Source organism: Salvelinus alpinus, chromosome 14 (genome assembly GCF_045679555.1).
Source record: "Salvelinus alpinus chromosome 14, SLU_Salpinus.1, whole genome shotgun sequence".
NCBI classification, from domain to species: Eukaryota; Metazoa; Chordata; class Actinopteri; order Salmoniformes; family Salmonidae; genus Salvelinus; species Salvelinus alpinus.
In genome coordinates, this window is record NC_092099.1 from 4,751,660 (window position 1) to 4,774,132 (window position 22,473).

The following is a 22,473-nucleotide window of genomic DNA, read 5'->3' on the forward strand; positions in this document are numbered from 1 at the left end:
GTCATGCTTGAAGGAACTGCCAATTGTGTAGTTTTGTATGTTGAGACAACCAATTGTTCTGTTTAGTTTTGTGAGGACCCACTCCCCTGTCACTTCCCCGACAGAATACACAGAAGTCATGTTTGTATAGACTGCTCCATCGTTTTTGTGCTTTGTTCTATGCTGCATAGTGTCCTTTGAGGACTCACTCTCCCGGTCTCTCCTGCTACAGAAGCAGCAGCAGTCATGCAGCATCATCCATAGCCTGAGAGAGAGCCAGCAGCAGGAGCTCAGTCGCTTCCTCAACCCCCCCAGCATACAGACCACCCTGCCTAGTGAGGACATCAATGCTAACCAGGACCATTCAACACAGCCAGAGGTACACACGCGCGCGCACACACCCACACACACAAACATTAATTGAACCACACACCTCACACCAGCAAGATGGATAAGATGGTAGAGTTTCTATGGGAAGGTTTTCTGTACAGTCTGTAGTAGGTACACTTATGCCAGGTAAGAAACTTGCAGTACAATTTTTGGGGTGAATGCTCTTAACAGGAAATTATACAATGGTTCATACATGTACTATAAAACTTTTCTACACCTACCTACCTGTAGTTGAGTGGTCTCCAACAGCTGCTGAGTCCTACTCTGTCAGACCGTGGGGGATACAGGCAGGACTCCTCAGAACGCCCTCAGAGGAAACTGGGACAGTGGAGACTACCTGCAGGTCAGTCACGTGTGTGTGTGTGTGCGCTCATGTGTGTGTGTGCGTGCAGTGTCAACAAAGATGAACTCCGTGCTCATGAAACCAATGTGACTGACCATTGTCAATGTGTGTCGAACCATGTCATCTGCGTGACTAAAGCCTAGGAATCTAGAAAAAATAACATTCGAGCAATGCTGTATGCCAACAGATTCTCGCATATTGTTTTTCCATGAGCCAAATCTCTTCTTTCTCTATCTGTCCAGGTCGTACCAGTGTCAAGTCCATGGTGTGTAAGATGAACCCTGTGAGTGACGAAGCCTCCTCGGGGTCAGAGGTCAAGAAATGGTGGACGCGTCAGCTGACCGTTGAGAGTGACGAGAGTGGTGATGACCTCATAGATATTTAAAGGGGAAACTCAGAAGATTCAACCACGCTCACATATCGAACGAGAACTAGGATAGACAACTATAGCTCAGAGCACTCGGTGTCAATACAGTACTCTGGTGGTTGAAATTTTTCTTGAAACGATTTTTCAAGCATATCCCATTCATACTTGACTGATCGGGGAAGTGACAGCGTGGACATCCTCCTCACAAGTCTCTCCATCAGCAGCCATCTTACATCTGTGGGACGTTAGGATCATTTTTTTTTCTCAAAATGGCGGCTTGTGGACACAGGAAAATGTCTCTTGGTTTGCAGTTAAGGCCATTTCAAGAACGTTGATTGTTAGAAACACCGTTTTAGTTGTTTGGTTTAAAGGCTGTATATGAATGTACAAAGCCAATCCCATGACACCATTCATTCCTATGTGAAGACTCAATAGCCCATTTGAAGCCAAACAAGTCAGTTAAGATGGCGTCTAAAGAAGACATAACATACGCAGTTTGAGCTACTCCCGGAAGTGACATTGCAGGCTAGCTCAGTGCTTCCCCCTCTCATTGAGTATCTCAGGTTAAAGTCCGACCGGGGTACTGCAGGCTGCAATTTGCAACTAAATCGAGGCAACAATAAACATGTCGTCCCCCACGAATGATGCAGCGTCCCCCTTGGGCCAATCCGTGTAATTTTGTAAATGATGGATCTGTATGGCAAGACTCATCATTCACCCAAGTTTCATCAAAATCGGGCAAGTGGTATCTGAGATTTTGTGTGTGACTAATGCACGTACAGTTGATTACTATAGTGCACCCTTTGGCCAATCAGTGTAATTTTGGAAATTACGTATCTATGTAGCAAGACGCATCATTCACCCAAGTTTAGTCAAATTCGGGCCAGTGGTGTCTGATAATTGTATGGGTAAGCTAGAGGAGTAGCGTTTTAAGATCAAGTTTCGTGCAGATCTGTCATTCGGTGCCAGAGGAGTAGCGTTTTATGTTTTTTCTCACAAAATTCTAAATTGAGGAAAATCCGTCACGGCAGACCTTATGGCTCCCTGAGGCAAATGTTTTCCTTGTGAGGAGAGGGACCTATGTCCCGAATTTCATGACTTTAGGTCAAATGGGGTTAGCGGTGTGACCATTCAAAGATGGCATTTTCAATTGCTTGTTATAGTGCCACCATCTGGCCAATCAGTGTAATTTTGTAAATTACTGATCTCTATGGCAAGACGCGTCATTCAATAAATTTTGTCCAAATCTAGCCAGTGCTGTTTGCGTGTAACAAACATACTAACAGACGGAGACAGATCCAGATTCCCTCCTCCCCTCCCGATTTCATCGTGGGGGTCATTTGTCCTTATAACTTCTTCTGTGTGCGATTTTAAAAACAATTGGTTCAAGGACACACATCTGGTGTAATAGAAGCAATTGTTGGTACCATGATTGTCTTCACAAAGATTGCACTTTTCCCATTCACTGTAAGTGGAGATCCTGTTTTCTGCAAACAATGCCTGCAGTATCGCGGTCGGCCTTGAACTTTGTGGCTTCAATGTGAGGGGGCAGTCGTTCTCCCCTGGTTTGGTGGCTCACAAGAACATCAAAAAGGGTCAATGCCTCAATGCAAAGTTTTGGAACCACTGATTTTAGAGTCCCATTGACATCTGTACTTTTCCACGTTGATGTTTTTCTATGCAGGGAGTTTTTATAGTGTCCATTAAACAGAACCTCTGTGGTACCCTGTCACAACAACCTTTGATTAGCATCACTGTCCTTTTAGTTGTGAATGTCAGGGAGTGTTTATCGGGAAATACAAAATGAGAGTCATATAAATGATCAAGTCTACAAGCTACAGGACATTGTGTCATCTTGCTATTATATCGTCTTGAGAGATTATTTTATTACAATATAGCTATACAATACCACACCAAAACAATGGATACATATTAATTGTATTTTGTTGCTATAACTTTAATTCATGAAATATGATGATTGAAATGCTTGAACTTTATAGCTATAATTCATTGTGATTCCCCTGTTGTCTTTGTTAATTGTGCCTGTGTCTCTCCCAGTCTCCAGTGTTTCATTGTACACTTACTGTCAGTTTGCTTATAACCACTTAATTCTATTCGAATCCTGGTTTCTTGTTCTGTAGTAGAACAATCCAAATAAAAACAGTTATAATTAAAGGGTGAAAGGAAATATGTTGGTACATGAGTGTGAATGTTCTTTCAGATTCAATTCATTTATGTGTGGAATTGTGTGGGCAAAAATATCTGATATATTTTATAAACTATAGCATATAAATCCATTTTGGTTTGTTTGTACAGTATTGCATAATTTCAAATAAAGGCCTTTTGGCACCAACAGTGAGCTCCAAAAGTATTGGGACAGTGACATGTTTTGTTGTTTTGGCTCTCTACTCCAGCACTTTGGATTTGAAATGATACAAATCATCCATATCGGGTGAACCGTTTAGAAATGACAGCACTTTATGTACATAGAAAAGGGGGATACCTAGTCAGTTGTACAACTGAATGCATTCAACTAAAATGTGTTTTTCGCATTTAACCCAACCCCTTTGAATCAGAGAGGTGCGGGGGGGCTGCCATAATCGACATCCACGTCATTGGCGCCCGGGGAACAGTGGGTTGACAGCCTTGCTCAGGGGCAGAACGACATATTTTTACCTTGTCAGCTCGGGGGATTCGATCCAGCAACCTTTCGGTTACTGGCCCAACGCTCTTACCCACCAGAATTGAATGGTAAATAATGTATTGTGTCATTTTGGAAATAATATACAAATAATCATTATTTGTAAATAATAATATTTTTCAATATTTTTTTTTGGGGGGGGGTATGATATTTGTGCTTCTGTAGCTTTCTCAAACATCATTATTGACGATTAATTCAGGATCATCTATAACCATGATAGCATCCATATTAATGTAGAAGTGTAGAAACATATTCTATTCCTGTGACTCCAAAATGACACAATACATATTTACCATTCATTTCTATTGGGCACAAAATAATATGAAACACAACCAAAACAAACAGCAAATGCATCCATCATGTTTGTAGAGTCACAAACTTGATGTAATCATTGCGTGCTAGGAATATGGGACCAAATACTAAACTTTTCACTACTTTAATACAGATATGTGATTTTGGCCCAATACTTTTGGTTGCCTGAAATGGGAGGAATATGCACAAAAAGTGTTGTAATTTCTAAACTGCTAACCCAATATGGATGAAAATACCCTAAAATTAAAGCTGACATTCTGCATTTTGTATAATTTAAAATCCAAAGTAGTAGGTGCCAAGCTCACCGGTTTGAGTGTGTCAAGAACTGCAACACGGCTGGGTTTTTCACACTCAACAGTTTCCTGTGTGTAATCAAGAATGGTCCACCACCCAAAGGACATCCAGCCAATTCGACACAACTGTGGGAAGCATTGGAGTCACAATGGGCCAGCATCCCTGTGGAACACTTGTGGCATCTTATAGTCCATGCCCTGACAAATTGAGGCTGTTCTTAGGGTAAAAGGGGTTGCAATTCAATATGAATGTTTTGTACGCTCAGTGCCATTATTACCTTCACTTTATGAAGTTTCTTATATAACAAATTAGGAAGGGGCAGCACTGCTAGGGTAGACAGTAGGTCTTTGTAGATAGAATGTGCTCTTTGGTAAAAGGGGTAAATTGATCATCACATAGAAAGGAGGAGTAAGGCACTCTTCATATGAATTAAAATGCCTTTATTTGTATGGCATGTTCAGTGAAACAAAGATTTTTTTAAACGTTTATTTATCAGGGCGTCCTGCAGCGCCCTCAGCACCCCTAAATCCCACGGCTATGTTTCATTGTCCATTCACGCAGCATGCTCCTATCATTGCTATTGTCCGAGCCTGCCGGCAGACGCACAGGATGAGCTTTTAAAAATGTTTTTTTTTAGCATTAATCTAATAAAATCAATCAATCCATTATTCAGCTTTCTTAGCCTAGCATTTTGTATACCAATATATCATTGCACTCTAACCTCTGAATCCCAAATCAGCCTCTAGTATCTCCCCCCTAGGTACTTGTGTATATCTGAGAGGATTTGATAGGTGTAAGAAATATGGTGGCAGCTCCATCTTGCCCTCTGATAGGACAGGTGGAATATTTGCCATGTTACGGATACCTATCCAATCCTGTCAGATCTCCATAAGTGCCTTGCATCTAGAATCTAGATGGTGGGGGCTTTGGGTTGATTTGAGATTAGGGTACTTTTCACTAGGTATCTGGATGAAGGCCAACATGACTTCCTTCTCATGATGCAAGCGTGTTTTGGTTCATGGGCCCTATTCACCTAATCTCTTTTCATGTATCCGGATGGTAAGCATCTTGTTTTGAGGGAGAAGACAATTGATTTGGTTAGCTAGGGGGATAATTGAGAATGCGGATGCTATTTTAACGGTTTTCAGAACACATCTGCAGCCAAACACTGCAGTATAGACTGTAGCATGTTCCCTGCTATTTCCTTAGATGACAGTGCCATCTGCTGGGTGGATGGTGTACTACTAGCTGTTTCAACTGCAGAGTTATTGAAACGGGTGGCGAGCGCCTTGGTGTGCTGTGCTGTCCTGTGTTATGCAGTCAACGCTGTCGTCCTGACAGAGATGTGTTGTGTATTTTTTTGTCATGTCATATTTTGTTGGGTACAGGGTTAAATGCAGTCTAACTAACCGATGGTGACCGTATGGTTATCCACTATGACTGTGTTGTGTTATCTTACATTGTCTTGTGTTGTTTTTATGTTATATTATCTTTCCGAACAACGATGACAGTATGATCACAGTATGATGTGAGGACAATATTAGCATTACATTTAAGTCAGTTTTTACTATCTCCTCTTTGGTCACTGTGAGAGATCCACATGTTGTATCTGAACGTGGTGACATGCCTAATGGTGCTCACCGGAGAAATGTCATTGATATTCCTACTTTGTTTTCTTTTCCTAATAGGTATAAGTCTCCTGTTGTTCTGAAATCTCAAAGTAATCTGACTTAAATTGAAACTAGGTGTGATTTTAAATGCGGAAAAGGTTTGACATTTTTACATCTTAACATTCGTGTTCTACAGTATTATCTAAAATCGATCATGTCAAGATCTGGGCCTCTCAGGCAAACCCTGATATTTGTATTTTATCTGAAACCTGGTTAACTGATAAAACCCTGGACTGTGGACTGTGGACTGTGTGGTATTGCTATTTTTACAAAGAATCTTCTTTCTGTGTCTCTGTTGAAGGCGCCCTCCAGTCCTTAACAATTTCAATTGTTGCCTTTAAGTCTTCAGTTTAAGTATTCACTCTTCAAACTCAAAAATAACAGTTTTAGGAATCTATCGTCCACCCTCCGCCAAGAAGTGTGTACTAAACAAACTGACTGATTTAATTGCCATTTTTTACTACCCCAGAGGTGTTGATGGATGGAGATTTTAATCTTGCATGGGGAACGCAGGATGCTGACTGTTTAAAGGATTTTTGTACTAATCTAAATTTGTCCCAGCTGATTACAAAGCCTACTCGTCCAAACTTAAAGGACCCTACGAAATCAACTTTGATTGACCTCATATTTACACATATTCCAGAGAAATATGCTGGGAGTGGGGTATTTGCTTTGGATATTAGTGACCACTGTCCCATTGTATGTTTCAGGGATATACAGATGCCTAGATCCAAACCTCGTTTTATCAACAAGAAGAATTTTAAACATTTCAATGAACAGGCCTTTTTTGTGACCTTTATTTTGGTGACTTTGATTGTACTGTATCTATACCTGACCCAGAGTTGTCTCTGAACCACTTCTCAAATGTTTTCAATTGTGTTGTAGATATACAGTACATGCTCCCTTTAAAAAACTGAGGATTAAATTATAATTGTCCTTGGTTCCATCCAGAGCTATCTGAACTCATACACAACAGAGATGCTGCCTGAGCCAAAGCTAGATTCCCAGACTCGGGCCCAGGCTGGCAGTCTTTTAGGCGATTGATAAATATATGTGTAAAACTAGTTAAAAAAGCTAAATCTGATTATTATGTTAATAAACTATCTGAATGTACACTGAAGGGTTGTCTCCTTTTCTCACCCCCAATAAATTAATTTAGATTCTGGCCCTATTACTGACAAAATTGATATCATTAAATCATTGAATCACCATTTTATCTTTGGGGCTATATACTTAAATGTATTTCAAAGGCAGCTCTTGAAAAGAGTAGTTTGGATGTTGATGGTGAAAATCTATTGAATGATACTGAAAATGCTGGTCAGGAGATTTATTTTGGGGAAATTCACTGATAAAAAAGTCCTGGATGCTTTGCTAAAATTAGGGGGAAAATCCACAGGGGCTGATCATTTGGAGCCTGTTCTGCTGGAGTGTGCAGCTCCCTTTATTGCTGGCTCAATAGCTCACATGTTTTTATTTAACATTGTTATCAGGAAGTATTCCAAAAGCATGGAAATCAGCGTATGTGCTGCCACTCTATAAGGGTGGGGATGAAAATGATGTTGACAACTATTGCCCCTTTTCAAGACTACCTTCTTTAGCTAAGATTTTTGAATCCTTGGTTAATGTACAACTTCGTTCCTTTTTATCTGATAATTGTATTTTTAATATAAACCAATCAGGGTTTAGGCCTGGTGTAATGAATACGACGGGAGACAGAGAGCTGGTTTCAAGCGCAGGAGGTGTTTATTTGTAAAGGACCACAGGAGGAGGCAGGTAGCTGGGTCCAGGGCCAGGCAGAAGGTCATACACAGGGGGTCCAAAAAGGCAACAGTACAGGCAAGGAAAAGGCTAGTAACGTAGCCCGGGAGATCAGGCAAGCGGTTGGTGAAAGGAAATCCAATTGGCAAAAGTACATGCAGGGAATAGGAAAAAATAAATGTGTATCTGTCACGAGAATTTTCAATCCCAATGATGATAACTAAACAATTATTTAAGCTTTGACCAATCCTCGAGGTTTGTAAGACCCTGGGTTTAATAATAATTAGGCTAAGACAGCTTATGCAAAAGGTCTGTACAGTTTATTCAAAGAACGTTCTGAAGTCCAAAAATGCAAAGACATGTATTTTTATAACTCCCACCCCCTACCTATTACACGCACATACAGACACACAAACAGTAGGGGGATCACACACAGACACACAAACAGTAGGTGGGCTGTATCTTTCCCCACAGTCCACATGCCTCGTATATCACTATCAAGCTGGCAGTTCCATTCCGTTCCCTCCCTCCCTAGATTAGAGGGACCTTGACAGGACTCCCACCTCGACACCAGCCAGTGAAATTGCAGGGCGCCAAATTCAAAACAACAGAATTCCCATAATCAAAATTCCTCAAACATACAAGTATCATACACCATTTTAAAGATAAACTTCTTGTAAATCCAACCACAGTGTCCGATTTCAAAAAGGCTTTACTGCGAAAGCACACCATGCAATTATGTTAGGTCAGCGCCTAGTCACAGAAAACCATACAGCCATTTTCCAGCCAAGGAGAGGGCTCACAAAACTCAGAAATAGCGATTAAATTAATCACTAACCTTTGATGATCTTCATCAGATGTCACTCCCAGGACTCCATGTTAGACAATAAATGTGTGTTTTGTTCAATAAAGTTAATCTATATGTCCAAAAACCTCATTTGAAATTGGCGCGTTATGTTCAGAAATGCATTGTCTCATGCATTATCATTGTCTCACAGTAAGGAACCTCCTGAGACAGTCCGCATTCCAGAGTCTCTAGCGACGGTCTGCAGTCCAGAGTCTCCAGCGATGGTCGGCAGTCCAGAGCTTCCAGCGACGGTCAGCAGTCCAGAGCCTCCAGCGACGGTCTGCAGTCCAGAGCCTCCAGCGGGGGTTCCGAGTCCAGAGCCTCCTGCGATGATCCACGGTCCAGAGCCTACGGCGACGATCCATGGTCTGGAGTCCCCGGCGACGATCAACGGTCCGGTTGCTCCGGCAACAACCCACGGTCCGGATCCTCCGGCGACGATCCACGGTCCGATCCACGGAAGCGGAGCGGGATCTATGTCCCGAACCGGAGCCGCCACAGAGGCTAGATGCCCACCCGGACCCTCCCCTATAGAGTCAGGTTTTGCGGCTGGAGTCCGCACCTTTGGGGGGGGGGGGGGGGTACTGTCACGCCCTGACCTTAGAGAGCCTTTTAATTTCTCTATTTGGTTAGGTCAGGGTGTGATTAGGGTGGGCATTCTAGTTTTTCGTTTTCTATGTTGGCCTGGTATGGTTCCCAATCAGAGGCAGCTGTCTATCGTTGTCTCTGATTGGGGATCATATTTAGGCAGCCTTTTCCCACCTGTTTGTGGGATCTTGTTTTTGTGTAGTGCCTGTTTACACTGCAATTACTTCACGGTTCGTTTGTTTTCTGTATTTGTTTTGGTGAGTTTCATTTGACTAAATCATGTGGAACTCTACGCACGCTGCGCCTTGGTCCAATCATTCTAACGATCGTGACAATTATTATATTTCGCCTTCCAATTTACATTCTCCGGACAATGTCTTTTAACCAATTTTACGTTTTAGGTCTCACCCTTTAGCTAGTTTATATTGGTAATGGCCACAGATACCTGGAGTCATTACGTACCTCCTTCCTCCTGGTTGAATTTATACCCAATTCCTACCTTCCATTTGCACAGAATACTTAGTTAAACTTTAAAACTTTTTTCTCCACACAAAATTCTAAAGACAGGTCACAAGATATAAACTCCGTCGGATATTTCAGCGTCTAACACCCAGAGTACATTAAAACCCTTTACATCATTTAATGCAATCATACAGATATTAGCCCCTGAATCCGTGAATAAAGAGCACTGACCTTGTTTTTTTTGCAGCTGAGGTTTAAATTTTGGTTGGATCTCGACACGGTTTCTGTATTGCACCAGTTCGCCAACGGCCTGTAAAGAACCCTCAGACTGGGGTCAGGTCTTTCATCTACGGATATTTCATCCGCCTGTGCACGGTTTCGGTGTCCCCATGGGACAGGTATTGAGGTATTGAGATCCGGCTCGAAAGACCAAGCTGTCATGAGAATTTTCAATCCCAATGATGATAACTAAACAATTATTTAAGCTTTGACCAATCCCCGAGGTTTGTAAGACCCTGGGATTAATAATAATTAGGCAAAGACTCAGGTTATGCAAAAGGTCCGTACGGTTTATTCAGAGAACGTTCTGAAGTCCAAAAATGCAAACACATGTTTTTTTATAACTCCCACCCCCTACCTATTACACGCACATACAGACACACAAACAGTAGGGGGATCACACACACACACACACAGACACACAAACAGTAGGCGGGCTGTATATTTCCCCACAGTCCACATGCCTCGTATATCACTATCAAGCTGGCAGTTCCATTCCGTTCCCTCCCTCCCTAGATTAGAGGGACCTTGACAGGACTCCCTTTCCTGTCGTAAGTTTTTTAGAGTTCTAACCAGGTCAGGTCATGCATAGTTTAATTGTTCTCTGTGTTTTCTTAGTCACACACACACATTTCTACTTGTCTCGACCAAACCTTATTGGACTTTAAGTTTATCACTCTAATTATTCAAGATACATGTTACATAATCTAATAATTACTAATAGTTATGTTTGTTTAATTATTCATTATACATGTTACATAATCTAATAATTATGTTTCAGGGTGGAACTCTTTAGTCATTACCTTAAACATATAAATTCCCTTATAAGTATCATAACAAACAATACCTCACAATGATGGGGTGCAAAGAACTGAACTAAATAGTGTGTGATAATGACATACAGGTGTGTGAACAGGTGATCAGAATTCAGGTGATTGGGATCTGGAGAGTGAGCTGAGTTCAGGGGATCTATGTGTTTGAGAGTGTGAGTTGGAAGCAGACGTTACACCTGGGCATAGCAACCACGCTAGTTGTTAATGATCTTGTCAATTCCTTGGATGCTAAAAAGAGCTGTGCTGCCTTGTTAATTGACCTGTCGAAGGCATTTGACAATGTTGATCATTCTGTTTTGCTAAAGAAGTTATCAAGAATAGGCCTGGGATATACAGCCCGTTTATGGTTTCAGATTTATCTTAGCAAAAGAACTCAGGCCATCTTGACAGATGGGGTTAAATCTGAAATTCAAAAAGGTATTCCTCAGGGTTAGATTTTGGGTCTATTATTGTTCACCTTGTATATTAATGACATAGGAAACACTGTTAATACTTGTAACATTCATCTCTATACACAATACAGTCTGGGACTTATTTCCATTGAGGATAACACACAAAGTCTGATACTTATTTCCACTGTTAAATCATGGAGGATAACGCACAATAAAGTTTGGGACTTATTTCCACTGTTAAATCATGGAGGATAACACACAATAAAGTCTGGAACTTATTCCCATTGTTAAATCATGGAGGATAACACACAAAGTCTGGAACTTATTTCCACTGTTAAATCATGGAGGATAACACACAATACAGTCTAGGACTTATTTCCATTGAGGATAACACACAATAAAGTCTGGGACTTATTTACACTGTTAAATCATGGAGGATAACGCACAATAAAGTCTGGAACTTATTCCCATTGTTAAATCATGGAGGATAACACACAATAAAGTCGGACTTATTTACACTGTTAAATCATGGAGGATAACAGACAATACAGTCTAGGACTTATTTACATTGAGGATAACACACAATAAAGTCTGGGACTTATTTACACTGTTAAATCATGGAGGATAACACAAAATAAAATCTGGAACTTATTTCCATTGTTAAATCATGGAGGATAACACACAATAAAGTCTGGAACTTATTTCCATTGAGGATAACACACAATAAAGTCTGGGACTTATTTCATTGTTAAATCATGGAGGATAACACACAAAGTCTGGAACTTATTTCCATTGTTAAATCATGGAGGATAACACACAATAAAGCCTGGGACTTATTTCCACAGTTAAATCATGGAGGATAACACACAAAGTCTTGGACTTATTTATATTGTTAAATCATGGAGGATAACACACAATAAAGTCTGGGACTTATTTCCACTGTTAGATCATGGAGGATAACACACAATAAAGTCTGGGACTTATTTCCACTGTTAAATCATGGAGGATAACACACAATAAAGTCTGGAACTTAATCCCATTGTTAAATCATGGAGGATAACACATAATAAAGTCTGGGACTTATTTACACTGTTAAATCATGGAGGATAACACACAATAAAGTCTGGGACTTATTTACACTGTTAAATCATGGAGGATAACAGACAATACAGTCTAGGACTTATTTACATTGAGGATAACACACAATAAAGTCTGGGACTTATTTCCACTGTTAAATCATGGAGGATAACACACAAAGTGTGGAACTTATTTCCATTGTTAAATCATGGAGGATAACACACAATAAAGTCTGGGACTTATTTCCACTGTTAGATCATGGAGGATAACACACAATAAAGTCTGGGACTTATTTCCACTGTTAAATCATGGAGGATAACACAAAATAAAATCTGGGACTTATTTCCATTGTTAAATCATCGAGGATAACACACAATAAAGTCTGGGACTTATTTCCAATGTTAAATCATGGAGGATAACACACAATAAAGTATGGAACTTATTTCCATTGAGGATAACACACAATAAAGTCTGGGACTTATTTCCACTGTTAAATCATGGAGGATAACACACAATAAAGTCTGGGACTTATTTCCACTGTTAAATCATGGAGGATAACGCACAATAAAGTCTGGAACTTATTCCCATTGTTAAATCATGGAGGATAACACACAATAAAGTCTGGGACTTATTTACACTGTTAAATCATGGAGGATAACACACAATACAGTCTAGGACTTATTTACATTGAGGATAACACACAATAAAGTCTGGGACTTATTTCCATTGTTAAATCATGGAGGATAACACACAAAGTGTGGAACTTATTTCCATTGTTAAATCATGGAGGATAACACACAATAAAATCTGGAACTTATTTCCATTGTTAAATCATGGAGGATAACACACAATAAAGTCTGGAACTTATTTCCATTGAGGATAACACACAATAAAGTCTGGGACTTATTTCCACTGTTAAATCATGGAGGATAACACACAAAGTCTGGGACTTATTTATATTGTTAAATCATGGAGGATAACACACAATAAAGTCTGGGACTTATTTCCACTGTTAGATCATGAAGGATAACACACAATAAAGTCTGGGACTTATTTCCACTGTTAAATCATGGAGGATAACACACACAAAAGTCTGGGACTTATTTCCTAAATCATCGAGGATAACACACAATAACGTCTGGGACTTATTTCCACTGTTAAATCATCGAGGATAACACACAATAAAGTCTGGAAGTTATTTCCATTGTTAAATCATGGAGGATAACACAAAATAAAGTCTGGGACTTATTTCCATTGTTAAATCATCGAGGATAACACACAATCAAGTCTGGGACTTATTTTCAATGTTAAATTATGGAGGATAACACACAATAAAGTCTGGAACTTATTTCCATTGAGGATAACACACAATAAAGTCTGGAACTTATTTCCACTGTTAAATCATGGAGGATAACACACACAAAAGTCTGGGACTTATTTCCTAAATCATCGAGGATAACACACAATAACGTCTGGGACTTATTTCCACTGTTAAATCATCGAGGATAACACACAATAAAGTCTGGAACTTATTCCCATTGTTAAATCATGGAGGATAACACACAATAAAGTCTGGGACTTATTTCCACTGTTAAATCATGGAGGATAACACACACAAAAGTCTGGGACTTATTTCCTAAATCATCGAGGATAACACACAATAACGTCTGGGACTTATTTCCACTGTTAAATCATGGAGGATAACGCACAATAAAGTCTGGAACTTATTCCCATTGTTAAATCATGGAGGATAACACACAATAAAGTCTGGGACTTATTTACACTGTTAAATCATGGAGGATAACACACAATAACGTCTGGGACTTATTTCCATTGAGGATAACACACAATAATGTCTGGGACTTATTTCCACCGTTAAATCATCGAGGATAACACACAATAACGTCTGGGACTTATTTCCATTGAGGATAACACACAATAATGTCTGGGACTTATTTCCACCGTTAAATCATCGAGGATAACACACAATAACGTCTGGGACTTATTTCCATTGAGGATAACACACAATAATGTCTGGGACTTATTTCCATTGTTAAATCATCGAGGATAACACACAATAAAGTCTGGGACTTATTTCCATTGTGGTCCTCTTGAGACAAGATGGCTAGGCAAGTTAAAACACAGATAAACTAAGTATGGCATTGAAATATGAAACATAAAATCAAAGAAGAAGAACATCTATCTCATCATTGCAGTTACATCGTAGGGGTTATTCACAGAAGACATCAAACATATTTTTACTTTATTTTAAAAGCTGCCCAGAGAGGACGTTGTTTTTATGGGCAGAGACAACTCATTCCATTCTGAGGCTCCATTATACAATAAAGTACCTTTCCCAGCATTACTCATGAACCTGTATAAGCACATATCAACAACACCTGATCTGGTGCTGGGATTGTGTGCATCCCTAACACGGGGAAAGTAATCAGTTAGATATCTGGGCGCAGAAGCACAAATACTTATTTTAACCAAACCTAGTCTAATCTGGGATACCCTAGCCTCAACATACAGACAGTTTAGTTCATGAAAGCAGCTCCTGCCTATGTGAGTACATGGACTCACCTTCAATACTACCCTGATCAGCTTATTCTGGGCTCTCTGGAGTTTCCCCTTCATAAGCTTAGAAACCAGGAAGTACTATCGTAGTTAAAATGGCATTGAATGAGGGCAGTGGCTAGCACTTTCATGGGGTCCTCATCAAGCAACTTGTACTTTCTAGCCAAAAACGTAGTCCTGGCATTAACCTTCCCTAGCACTTTATTGGCCATGCTCACTCCTCCCAAGATTCCATCAAGTATACATTCCAGGTAGCTAACAGAGGTTTTAGTAGTCAGCACCTCACCCCATAACTCCACTCTGATTTCAGAAGACTATCTAAATTTAGCTCTGGATCCAAAAATAATTGCCTCAGTTTTCCCTAAGTGCAAAGACAACTTATTATCGCCAAGCCATTTGCTAATGTTAGTGAGTTCTGTGCTAAGTATGCTCTCCAACATAGTTTTACTTTTTGTGAGACACCAGAAGTGTAGTCATCCGCATAAAGGAAAAGACGTCAAGAACAAGCATCTTTCATATCGTTAATATACAGTAAAAACAGTAGAGGCCCAAGCACGCTCCCCTGCGGAACACCACAACTCATTAGTTTTGCCCGAGACAGTGAACCATTAACCTCTACTACCTGCTCCCTACCTGATAAAAATGACTTTACCCAGCCTAGAGGGATACTGCTTAACCCCAGTGCCTCCATTTTGGAGATTAGGAGACAGTGGTTAACTGTATCAAAGGCCTTTTGTAGGTCAAGCAGTACCATTCCACATAGATTTCCCTCATCAATCTTGTTCCTGATGAAGTCAGTCAAGTAAAGTAGACATGAATCAGTGAGAGTATGTTTTTCTAAAACCTGTATTGACTGACCATGTCTTAAAGTAATGATAGACTGTCATTTCTCTTTGCTTATTTGAGCTGTTCTTGCCATAATCTGGAGTTGGTCTTATACTAAATAGGGCTATCTTCTGTATACCCCCCCACCTTGTCACAACACAACTGATTGGCTCAAACACATTGAATGAAAGAAAGAGCAGAGGTGTTGGCATCCTGATAAACAAGAATACTCCCCTTTCCCTTCTATCCCAGCACATGGACCAAGAAGGCCATTTTCTAATTTTGAATTGTAGATTCCATGCTGAAAAAAACATATTGATTTCATTGTATATCCCCCCCGGGGGCAAATGTTTTTTTTAATGGAAACTATATTGAACAAAATGATAAACACAACATGTAAAGTTTTGGTCCCATGTTTCATGAACTAAAATAAAATATTCCAGAAATGTTCCAAACGCACAAAAAGCTTATTTCTCAAAACTTTTGTGCACAAATTTGTATACATCCCTGTTAGTGAGCATTTCTCCTTTGCCAAGATAATCCAGCCACCTGAAAGGTGTGCCATATCGAAAAGCTGATTCAACAGCAGGATCATTACACAGGTGCACCTTGTGCCAGGGACAATAACAGGCCATGCTAAAATACGAATGTGTGCAATTGGCATACTATTTGCAGGAATGTCAACCAAAGGTGTTGCCAGATAATTGAGAGTTAATTTCTCTAACACAAGCTGCCTCCAACGTCATTTTAGAGAGTTTGGCAGTACATCCAATCACCCTCACGGCCCCATGTCGCAAGGATCTGTACACAATTTCTGGAAACTGAAAATGTCTCAGTTCTTCCATGGCCTGCATACTCATCAGACCTGTTACCCATAGAGCATGTTTGGGATGCTCTGGATTGACGTGTACAACAGTGTGTTCCAGTTCTCGCCAATATCCAGCAACTTCGCACAGCTAATAAAGAGGAGTAGAAAAACATTCCACAGGCCACAATCAACAGCCTGATTAACTCTATACGAAGGAGATCTGCTGCGGTGCACACCAGATACTGACAGGTTCTGATCCATGCCCTACGTTTTTTAAGGTATCTGTGACCGACAGACGCATATCTGCATTCCCAGTCATGTGAAATCCATAGATTAGGGCCTAATGAATTGATCAATTGACTGATTTCCTTATATGAACTGTAACTCAGTAAAATCTTGGAATTCTTTGTTGCGTTTATATTTTTGTTCAGTATATATAACATCAAATCCAGACAGGAACTACAGTGGCTTGCGAAAGTATTCACCCCCCTTGGCATTTTTCCTATTTTCTTGCCTTAAAACCTGGAATTAAAACAGTTTTTTTGGGGGGGGGGCTTGTTTCATTTGATTTACACAACATTACTACCACTTTGAAGATGCAAAATAGTTTTTGTTGTTAAACAAACAAGAAATAAGACAAAAAAACTGAAAACTTGAGCATGCATAACTATTCACCCCTCCAAAGTCAATACTTTGTAGAGCCACCTTTTGCAGCAATTACAGCTGCACGTCTCTTGGGGTATGTCTCTATAAGCTTGGCACATCTAGCCACTGGGATGTTTGCCCATTCTTCAAGGCATGGGTTCCGCTGGTGTACAACAATCTTTAAGTCATACCACAGATTCTCAATTGGATTGATGTCTGGGCATTGACTAGGCCATTCCAAGACATTTAAATGTTTCCCCTTAAACCACTCGAGTGTTGCTTTAGCAGTATGCTTAGGGTCATTGTCCTGCTGGAAGGTGAACCTCCATCCCAGTCTCAAATCTCTGGAAGACTGAAACAGGTTTCCCTCAAGAATTTCCATGTATTTAGCGCCATCCATCATTCCTTCACTTCTGACCAGTTTCCCAGTCCCTGCAGATGAAAAACATCCCCACAGCATGATGAGAGGTGTTGGATTTGCACCAGACATAGCATTTTTTGATGGACAAAACGCAATTTTTTTGTCTCATCTGACCAGAGTACCTTCTTCCATATGTTTGGGGAGTCTCCCACATGCCTTTTTGGACAAACACCAAATGTGTTTGCTTTCTTTTTTTTCTTAAAGCAATGGCTTTTTTTCTGGCCACTTCTGTAAAGCCCAGCTCTATGGAGTGTACGACTTAAAGTGGTCCTATGGACAGACACTCCAATCTCCGCTGTGGAGCTTTGCAGCTCCTTCAGGGTTTACTTTGGTCTCTTTGTTGCCTCTGATTAATGCCCTCCTTGCATGGTCTGTGAGTTTTGGTGGGCGGCCCTCTCTTAGCAGGTTTGTTGTGGTTCCATATTCTTTCAATTTTTTTATAATGGATTTAATGGTGCTCCGTGTAATGTTCAAAGTTTCAATTATATATTTTTTATAACCCAAACCTGATCTGTACTTCTCCACAACTTTGTCCCTGACCTGTTTGGAGAGCTCCTTGGTCTTCATAGTGCCGCTTGCTTGGTGGTGTCGCTTGCTTGGTGGTGCCGCTTGCTTGGTGGTGCCGCCTGCTTGGTGGTGTTGCAGACTCTGGGGCTTTCAGAACAGGTGTATATATACTGAGATCAGGTGACACTTAGATTGCACACAGGTGGACTTTATTTAACTAATTATGTGACTTCTGAAGGTAATTGGTTGCACCAGATCTTAGTTAGGGGCTTCATAGCAAAGGGGGTGAATACATATGCAAGCACCACTTTTCCATTTTTTTGAATTTTTTGAAACAAGTTATTTTTTCCGTTTCACTTCACCAATTTGGACTATTTGTGTCACGGTTTCTAAAGTAGAACCCAGAAGCAGACCAGGACAAGGAGAGTAGGACGAAGGTGAGTATTTATTTACAAGTTTAAACGTGGAGGTAGAAAGATCCAGGTGGCGGAGCGGGCAGTGGAGGTGAGTTGATGGGAGTGAATAGGCAGATCCAAGGGAGTAACAGAAGCCACCGACGACCAGGCAGGGATGGGGTGAGTGTTCCGGGTGAATGACTGTAGACAGAACAAACGGAGGTAAGTTCAAGGCAAGCAAGACGTACAAAACAACAACACAAACTCTATCAAACTGGAGGCTGATACGCTGGCACAACATACTATTCATGGCTAACGATCCGGCAGGGAATGGATGGCAGGTCAGAGCTTATGAAGTGGAGGGGTGATGATCAGGACCAGGTGTGCAGATAGCTGATGGGATACAGGTGCAGGTAATCAGAGATCTCGCACCTAGCTACGTCGCCCGGCAACCAGACAGGGTACGTTCCAGGACACCGGAAAAACACTCCAGGACAGAACACAGGCAAAAACAGACTCAGGAAGCGGGATTCGTGACAGTACCCCTCCTCCGACGAACGCCACCGGGCGGACTACCCAGAGCGCCAGGGTGGAGGCGGTAGAAGTCACGAAGCAGGTCAGCATCAAGGATCTGACGCCGAGGAATCCAACTCCTCTCCTCTGGGCCATATCCTTCCCAATCCACGAGATACTGGAACCCTCGACCCCGCCGTCTGGAGTCCATGATGCGGCGCACCGTGTAGGCAGGACCACCTCCGATCATCCCAGGAGGAGGAGGACGAGGAGGAGGGGGCAACAGAGGACTGAGGAGAACCGGCTTGAGGCAGGAGACATGAAAGTTGGGGTGTACTCTAAGCGTTGCAGGCAACTTGAGTCGGACCACAACAGGATTAATGATTCTCTCCATCACAAACGGACCAATGAACTTCTGTGACAGTTTCTTCGACTCAGTCCGTAGAGGAAGATCCCGTGTAGCCAACCAAATCTTATCTCCGACGGTATAAGCGGGGGCAGGAATACGGCGACGATTCGCCTGGATCTGATACCGGTCAGAAACTCTAAGGAGGACCTTCCTGGCCCGATGCCAGGTCCGGTGGCAACGACGAATGTGGGCCTGGACAGAGGGAACCGAGAGATCCCTCTCCTGAGAAGGAAACAAGGGAGGTTGGTAACCGTACAGGCACTGGAAGGGAGACATCCCAGTGGCAGATGAAGGGAGAGTATTATGGGCATACTCGACCCAGGGTAACTGAGAGGACCAAGAGGTGGGATCAGAGGAGACAAGGCAGCGCAGCGTGGACTCCATCTTCTGGTTGGCTCTCTCCGCCTGACCATTAGATTGGGGGTGAAATCCAGATGTGAGACTGACTGTAGCTCCAATGGCCAAACAGAAGGATCTCCAGACAGCAGAGGTAAACTGAGGACCACGGTCAGAAACAATGTCACTGGGCAACCCGTGGACCCTGAAAACCTCCCTAACAAGGATCTCGGACGTCTCAGTGGCAGATGGAAGCTTGGAGATGGGGACAAAGTGAGCAAACTTGCTGAATCTGTCCACAATGGTCAGAATGACCGTGTTCCCAACAGAAGAGGGCAACCCCGTGACAAAGTCCAGGGCCAGATGCGACCAAGGTCGCCGGGGAATAGGTAGGGGGTGAAGAAGCCCAGAGCTGGGCCGATTGGTACTCTTATTCTGCGCACAAACAGGACAAGCGGCAACAAACCTCCGGGTATCTTCTCCCATGGCAGGCCACCAAAATCGTCTGCGCAGTAGCGCCATAGTCCGAGCAACGCCAGGGTGACAAGCTATCTTGCTGGCATGGGACCACTGAAGGACAGCAGAACGGACCGACTCAGGCACGAACAACCGACCGGGTGGACCGTTACCGGGGCCGGGCTGCGTCCGAAAGGGCCGCCATCACATCCTCCTCAATCCTCCATGTAACGGCTCCCACGACAAAGTTCTGGGGAAGAATCGTCTCAGTCTTGGCCCCACTCTCCTCCGTCTTGGAGAACATCCGGGACAAGGCGTCCGCCTTGCCGTTCTTCGACCCAGGTCGGAACGTCAGGGAAAAATTGAAGCGTCCAAAGAACAAAGCCCACCTGGCCTGACGGGAGTTGACACGTCTAGCCGATTGCACGTAAGCCAGATTCTTGTGGTCAGTCCAGACCACAAACGGTTGCTCCGCTCCCTCCAACCAGTGGCGCCACTCCTCCAAGGCAAGCTTCACAGCGAGAAGGTCCCGGTTACCCACATCGTAGTTTCTCTCTGCTGGTGAAAGACGACAAGAGTAGAAGGCGCAGGGATGGAGTTTACCGTCAGTGGAGCTACGCTGGGACAGGATGGCGCCCACCCCCACATCAGACGCGTCCACCTCAACAACAAACTGACGGAAGTGTCAGGTTGAGAGAGAATCGGGGCGTTGGTGAATCGGCTCTTCAAGTTCAGAAATGCTCGGTCTGCCTCAGGAGTCCAACAGAAATTTCTGGTGCAAGACGTCAGGGCAGTTAAAGGGGCGGCCACCCGGCTGTAATCACGGATAAACCTCCGATAGAAGTTCGCAAACCCCAGGAATCTCTGGAGCTGCAATCTCGTACCGGGCTGGGCCCAATCCCGAACCGCCCGAACCTTCTCTTGATCCATCTTGATCTCTCCCCTGGAGATGATGTACCCGAGGAAGGACGTAGTGTGGGCGTGAAAATCACACTTTTCAGCCTTCACGAACAGACGGTTCTCCAATAACCGCTGCAGGACCTGCTTGACATGCTGAACGTGGCTGGAAAGCTCCCTCGAGAAGATGAGGATATCATCCAGGTAAACGAACACAAAAATACCAATCATATCTCTCAGCACGTCATTCACCATACTTTGGAACACAGCAGGAGCGTTGGTCAGTCCAAACGGCATCACCTGGTACTCGAAATGTCCCATAGGTGTATTGAACCCAGTCAACCACTCGTCCCCCTCTCTGATCCGAACCAAATGATAAGCATTGCGTAGGTCAAGCTTCGTAAACACCGTAGCACCCTGTAAAGAGTCGAAAGCAGAGCTCATCAAGGGCAGGGGATACTTGTTTTTGACCGTAATATCATTCAACACCCGATAATCAATACACGGTCGAAGAGAGCCATCCTTCTTGCTCACAAAAAATAATCCTGCTCCCAGGGGTGATGACGAGGGGCGAATGAGACCTGCAGCTAGAGACTCCTTGATGTAGGTCTCCAAGGCTTCACGCTCAGGTCGAGAGATACTGTATAACCGTCCCTTGGGAAAGGTAGCTCCAGGGAACAGATTAATCGCACAGTCATAAGGTCGGTGGGGAGGAAGTGACAGAGCCTTCTGCTTACTGAACACTTCACCCAAATCGTGATAGGTTTCTGGAACCAGGGACAAATCAGGGAGAGCAGACTCACTGACCTGACTGGGAACAGCATGAGAACAGGCAGTCCTAAGGCAGTTAGCATGACACTCAATGCTCCAACTAGTTACCTTACCCGTCACCCAATCAAACGAGGGATTGTGTTCTCTCAGCCAGGGGTAACCAAGAACCAGAGGAACATGGGGCGAAGGCAGAATGAAGAAAGAGAACCTCTGAATGATTCCCCGACAACAACATCTTAACCGGTTCAGTCCTCATAGTGATCCGTGCCAGACTACTGCCGTTCAGAGTGGTTGCTTCAATGGCTTCCGGCAATTGCTCCTTGGAAAGCCCCAGCTGTTCCACCAAGTCGGCATCAATAAAACTGCCATCGGCACCTGAATCGATAAAAGCGTTCATCGCTAAACTCTGATTCTTATTCATGAGGGTCGCAGAAAAACGGGGTCTGACAGGGTTTTTGGGAGGTTGAAACTGGCTCGCTAAAAGTCCTCCCAAACCTAGCGAGCCGGGCAGTTTAACGGGCGCTGAGGACAAGCGGAGATGTAATGTCCCGAGCTACCACAGTAGAGGCAGCTGTTGGTCTCACGTCTACGTTGGAGCTCCTCCCTAGTTAACCCGTGTCG

General features: G+C 42.7%; 1 protein-coding gene across 7 annotated transcripts in view; it reads left to right on the forward strand.

Moving 5' to 3' along the window:
• Window positions 1-3,462, forward strand: part of nalcn (sodium leak channel, non-selective) — a 294,913-nt gene extending 291,451 nt beyond the window's left edge. For all 7 annotated transcript variants that reach the window (XM_071341958.1, XM_071341956.1, XM_071341957.1 and 4 more), the window contains 3 exons: window positions 212-358; window positions 601-712; window positions 955-3,462. In XM_071341958.1, the coding sequence (XP_071198059.1) occupies window positions 212-358; window positions 601-712; window positions 955-1,097 (402 nt within the window). In that variant the 3' untranslated portion in view covers window positions 1,098-3,462. The remainder of the gene's footprint in view (window positions 1-211; window positions 359-600; window positions 713-954) is intronic.
• Window positions 3,463-22,473: the final 19,011 nt, after the last annotated feature.